At 37.6% G+C, this 6,248-nt stretch overlaps 1 protein-coding gene across 1 annotated transcript; it reads left to right on the top strand.

Annotated features, from left to right (window-relative positions):
- Positions 1-236: 236 nt before the first annotated feature.
- On the top strand, positions 237-5,972 carry LOC127871646 (netrin receptor UNC5B-b-like). The gene is made up of 4 exons (XM_052414764.1): positions 237-1,304; positions 2,037-2,183; positions 2,927-3,091; positions 5,084-5,972. The coding sequence occupies exons 1-4, from the start codon at positions 432-434 to the stop codon at positions 5,438-5,440; spliced, it is 1,542 nt and encodes a 513-aa protein (XP_052270724.1). The 5' UTR covers positions 237-431; the 3' UTR covers positions 5,441-5,972.
- Positions 5,973-6,248: the final 276 nt, after the last annotated feature.

Raw genomic sequence — 6,248 nt, 5'->3', positions numbered from 1 at the left:
TTCGACTGAATTGTGCGGGGATAGGCGCGTGAAATTGTTTAACCTTGTCGTTTCACGTCTAGATACAATAGGCAAGTCACATAACACGCAATAAAATAATAATACAGTGTATTTATTTCAGTTAATATGTAAACTGATCACTGTTTTCCTCTTGTTCCATATTAGACAAGAAGCATAATGTTAAAATCCTTATAACAGTTCATTTTCTGTTTTCCCATCAGGTGGGTCCGGTGATAGTATTCGCAATTCTCGCTGTTCTGTTGTTCCTTACGTTTTTCATCTTTGCCGCGTTTGTCACTCGGCATCGTTTAAAGCTACTCAAACACGAGCGAGAAATAGTAGCCTTGCAAGAGAGGAACACTGTCGCGCGGCCGGTCTCGAAGACGATTTCCCCTAAATACGATAGCGCCATCTACCTAAATGAGGTCCACATGAGAAGTCGTACCCTGAATCAGACCTCAGCCTTATCTTTCATGGATTCTGCCAGAAAAAGAATGACCATTCAAATCCACAAAGAGCAATTGAATGTGTACGGCAAATGTTCAAAGATAGGGTTGCTGATGATGACCGCTCAGAGCTACTACAAGTCACATACAAACACGACCGAAGACGTTCCTGTAGAAGCTTTAAATGCAGTTGATGCTGCGACAAACCGGAAAACTGTCATCAGTAAGCTGTTAACTAATGATTGGCAAGAAGGCTTGCCTACGTCATTGATCTTTAATGAAAACGCCAGCACATCGAGCCAAATAGTTAAACAGAATAAGGGCATATTTATTCATAAAACGATCGGTCCAAAAGGAGGCCGTATGAACATTTCTGGCGTTACACTGGGTATACCTCCAGATGCACTTGTGGATGATACCTTGGTTTCTCTGGGTTTACTTTGGAACGAGGATTTCGCTCCACCTCTAACTAAAAAACAAACCATCCTGAGTCCACTGATATTTTGTCAGCCTTCTGGTTTGAAGTTCAAGAAGCCAGTTAAGCTGACGTTTCCACACTCGGCCTACAGCATTACGTCCGATTGGGTCCCTACAGTAATGAAGAGGGAAGGAAGTCTCGAGAACCATAGTCAATGGGAAACACTGACACTAGCGGACTACTCACAGAGGGATGTCGGGAAGCATCGCATCACTTTGCATTTAAATCACTTCACTTTATATACACTTGTTGGGGAGTCAAAGCCAGCAAAAACGGCTGCAAAATTGGTCCATATTGTGGCGTTTACCAACCAATTGAAGCGAGGTTCTCTGTTCAAGCCGAGGATATATTGTCTGAACTCATACAAAGATGAAGTTGAGGTAATTTATTAAAGCAATAACACATTTTCACTTTCCTTTCGTAAACTCATGAGTAAAATTTGTAAGTAAATATGACAACGTATATTACAATTGCCAATTTAAATGGACTCGATCACAGGTTTTCATAATTTACAAATGCGTCATGAAATGTGTAATCATAATTCGGTCCGTTTTTGAGAGCCTTTACTTGAGAATAAATAAATATTGGAATCGCAATATACATGTTTTGTCATTCATGCATTTATATAAAGGATTTTTATATAACTTAGTTCAGAAAATATGTAATTTTATTTCGCTGTTGTTTTTTTTGTCCAGCAAAACAGATTATAAAAATTATGATAGTAAAAAATGATTTCATTTATTAACAATTCCTGACATTATTAGATAGTTAAAACACCAATGAGTGAAAAGTAAACGATATTTTAGACACTCTATTTCACTGTCTGTCTGGCATGTTTGTTACATGTTTTGTTTTGGAACGTGATCATAGATAAGGGTCACATTGACATACATCAGCGAGATCTTTATTTGAATTTAGACTTATTCTGACCGCCTCGACAATTAAATGTGAGCATTAAATAACATTCACCTGTATACTTGTCATTGCTGTATTTATGAATGATTTTATAGCCGTTTGTACTCAGTTAAGTACATTGGCCCCTTCTTGTTTAATGTTATGAAAAATGACTTAGAATACCATAGCCCCGCAAAATAAAGATATTATTGTTTAAGGAAGTTCAGAAACTTCAGAACCAGTTTGAAGGCGTTTCTAAGCTCTCTGACACCAGCGGTTTAATAGTCCACGACACCGAACACGACATCTTGGTAGAGCTCGTCAAACTAGGCGATGGATGGCAGCTGAACGGAGAAAGAACGGAGGTGAGGGGTAAGACTAGCAGTTCATTAATTCAGGATAGAAATGAGAAGAAATGCAACTACATCTGCGGATAGACTGGTCAGGCTTGTGTAGGAATTAAACTTCAGCTGTTGGTAGATTTGTAGTATGTTAATACGGTAAAACAGAACATACGTGGATCGACATGCAACTTCAGCTCTGGACAGGGTGGTAGTTAGACCAGATGGTAAAACAGTATAGAGGTGGGTACCGGTAAGACAGGAAATACTTTGTTCGGAATACAACTTGAGCTGTAGTACGACTAGCCGGATAAACAAGATACAGGTGGGTATTGATTCCAGATCGGGTAGATTGGTAGAAAGTGTAGACGGTTTGGCAGGTTTGTTGTTGATAGGAATGCAGCTAATGCTTTGGATAGACTGGTAGTAAGAGTAGACGGTACAACAGGATGGAGGTGGGTCGATATACAAATGCAGCTCTGGCAATACTGTCTGTAAGACTAGACTGTAAGACAAGAAAGATCTGGGTAGGAATGAAACTTCAGCTCGGGCTTTATTGGTTATAAAACTAGAGGGTTATACAGATTGGATGTGCGTAGGTTGCAACTTCAGATGTGCATAAAATGGTAGGTAGACTAGCTATTTAGACATTATTGAAGTGGGTAGGAAAGCATCTACTGCTTTGTATAGAAGGGACGTTATGCTAGACGGCAATACGGGACAAAAAATCACTCACACGAAACTTCATCATTCCTCTATTTTTTTAGGTATTGCCATTTGAAAATGTGTGGCATGGTTTTCAACCTCACTGCACTTTCGTTATGCGTCAGGAGAAGACAACTGCGTATGAAATAATATGCGAGTTCCACGTTTATCAAGCAGGCGACGACAACAGATTCGCCAAGCTGAAGATCGCCGAAGCCATGCCCATGGTACGTGCAAAGTCCTTATCACGTTATCTCGGTGACCTTCCTTATTTTATAAAAAAAATTAAACGGTTTTTTAAGCCATAAGGTAGTTTTTATAGCTTTTTTACAGAAGATGACATCGCTTTTTAGCTGTTAATAGACGATTATGATGACACAGCTGAGGCGCCATGAGTGCTGAGTGATGTGATGAATATCAATCTATGAAGTTTGATGTATTTTAACTGAATAAGTAATCTTGTACAATTATGAGTTCTTTTAATCGACAATGCATTTATACATTCAATTACTATAATCACTTATACAGTTGTAGTATAATCTTAATTATCTTGACACTTGTTGACAAAATGTCCGTGTTGCGGGAACGGCAAATTCTGTTTTTGTTTGCTGTTTGGCTTTGACCTCATAACATATTTAAAATGTGTTGACAAAGTTCTCAATTCACAAGAAAAGTAATACATTGTACATATTAAAAGGCCAACTCAACATCAGCCTTCCTTCGTTGAAATCTGGCAACCTGTCCTACTGACATCAAGGCAAAGGCATACACATCTCTTGTAAGACCCCATCTTGAGTATGCGGCATCCGTTTGGGATCCGAAAACACGATCCAACATCAACAAATTGGAGCAGGTCCAACGAAGAAATGCCCGCTTCTGCACAGGTGACTACCGATACACCAGCAGTGTTACTGCAATGATGAACAAGCTCGGTTGGCCAACACTAGAATCCAGACGCCAAACAGCCAAAGTTGTCATGATGTACAGGATCGTTAACAACTTAGTGGACATCAACGCCAGAAGTGTACTCATACCAGCAGGAGTGAACACCAGAGGTCATGCAACCCCCTTCATAGTGCCAATTACCTCCGTCAATGCCTACCAGTTTTCCTTCTTCTCAACTGGATTACGCCTCTGGAATGGTTTCCCAGAACAGGTGGTCACTTCCTCGTCCATAGATGTCTTCAAGACTAGGATTGGGGAGCTATACAAATAACTCTTGAGCAAAATGTTTTTATCCTGATTTTAACCATTGTTCTTCCCTTCACACGTGAACATAGTTCACAATTGTTCGACAATGTCCCAGAGAGGCCCATCACATTAACCGAGAGATAGAGATAGAGATAGAGAGAACGATGAAATCTTAAATTAAGAAAATCAGCATTAATTGCATCAAATGATCCATTCATAAGCCATAACATATGTTGAACATAATACATTGTCCGTTTGCGTGTTGATATTAATACATAAGCACCTACATTTGTTCATTCAAAATATCTATTTTTTGGCCGTTAATGTGTAACAGTGTTTGCTTTTATTTTACAGCCACCCAATTGTGTTGTCCCAAGCGACAATATTTGTTGTTGTTACAAAATCATCCGAAAACCGTAGAGCATTTTCATTATATAAAGCTGGCTTAATATAATTTGAGGCGGTTAGAATCGGCTAAATTCAAAGGGTAATAGATACCGAATTTATAGACGAGACCCTTACGGAGATCGCTTGTATGTTATATTATTTGACTAGAATATTTTATGAACGCAAGGTTACCGTATATATCATGTAGATAAAAATATTGGACCTCAGAAACGTCCGGTTAAATAGCAAAATAAATTTTAATGAACACGTCTTCGAGTTTAGTGCGTTTTTATTCCACCGAACTACGCATAATAGTGTTTATATACATAATATTTTCCTTGATATAGTACTTCTTTGAGTTTTATTTTTGATTTGTTGTGTTGAACATTCCTATTGTCATGAACTGATAACCCGCAACAATGTTTTTTTTCCCAAACTTTAATACAAGTTTTGTAGGATAGAATTTACAGAAATGATTTGTAAATATATGTTGTTCCGAAAATCTTTGGTTTTGTAAGATTTGGATTAACTATGTTCAACCAAAATGTACCAATGTGTCTCTATATTACAATATATGTCACTTTCGCTTTTCAGGTATACACAATTTTAAATTTTACCCAAAGGACGTGTTTCTATTTAAGCCAAGTTCACCTCTGACCCCGACTGAAGAAGATCCTGTAGAAGATCTCATTAGAGAGTTAATCATTCTCCTCGATCCGCTAAACACGTCTGGTTCAGATGCCGGTGATTGGCGCCACTTGGCGGAGAAATTGAACGTTAACGTGTCAAGAATACGGTGGCTTGAGGTTCAAAGTAGTCCCACGCGCTTGTTGTTAGAAACGTGGCTGGAGAGCAAGACACCATTGTCTGAACTGAGGGATATATTGTTAACAATTAACAGACCCGATGCCGCGGGGGAAGTTGATAAGAGAGTGGCGATATTAGAGGGAGAAGTTGGTAGGACAGTAGCGATATTAGAAAGACATGCCGAATCATGACCATCGAACTTTAGGACAGTGAGTTGGGAACGGACCAAATACGTGTTTGTACAAGATGTAGTATGTTAAGTTTAGTTTAAACATACTAGTAGTATGTTTGAATTAGACATTTGTGATTTAAAGAAGAACTCCGTATTTTCGTGTACTAAAGAACGGATATCTGGACCGGAGCATAGTAAAATTTAGTTATCATTTCTATTTAATTTACATTAAGTGTAATGCAGTTACTTTTTCCATTTGCGTGACTATAAAACACTCCGTCTTATTAAATACAAACCCACCAAAACTCAACATTTGACATTGTTTAGTGGCAAATATAAAACGGTAAATTGAAAATTATTTAATGACGATACATAATTATCGGATGTAACTTGTATAATAAAATAAACGTGTTGGTTTTCATAATCAACCTAAGACAAACATTTGTTGCATGGGCTGAAACAAGGCGCTTGAATGGATTGTTGCTTATTTAAATAAAGATTTAAAGGGGAAACACAATTACAATTATATTTAACAATTTATAGAGAATATTCTATAGGCATAGTGAATATGTTGAAATAAAATATCGTTTTTTTTTCATGTGTTTGTATATGTTGGTAACAACGAACAAATCAATTTGAAACCCTCCTTCTTAAATGATTGAAAAGCGGACATTTTATATTAAATAAATGCTTTTATCGGTTTTACAAGAAGACAGATTGGTATGTCAAACGGGATCATATGACATGACTTTAAATTGTGCACGTTTTATTTTAATGCAACTATGGTAAATTTTATGGCGATTTTATTTATATCTTCTGCTGGAAAA

The sequence above is a fragment of the Dreissena polymorpha genome, chromosome 3 (assembly GCF_020536995.1).
Source record: "Dreissena polymorpha isolate Duluth1 chromosome 3, UMN_Dpol_1.0, whole genome shotgun sequence".
Lineage (NCBI taxonomy): Eukaryota > Metazoa > Mollusca > Bivalvia > Myida > Dreissenidae > Dreissena > Dreissena polymorpha.
Note: the sequence above shows the minus strand (reverse complement) of the source record. Positions and strands in the feature narration are given on the sequence as shown.

Excerpts from the sequence above, each read along its gene's own strand:
- LOC127871646 (XM_052414764.1), top strand. The coding sequence starts at position 432 with ATGAGAAGTCGTACCCTGAATCAGACCTCAGCCTTATCTTTCATGGAT. Across the intron at positions 2,184-2,926 it reads TGAACGGAGAAAGAACGGAG|GTATTGCCATTTGAAAATGT; the intron begins GTGAGGGGTAAG and ends CTATTTTTTTAG. Across the intron at positions 3,092-5,083 it reads TCGCCGAAGCCATGCCCATG|CCAAGTTCACCTCTGACCCC; the intron begins GTACGTGCAAAG and ends TTTCTATTTAAG.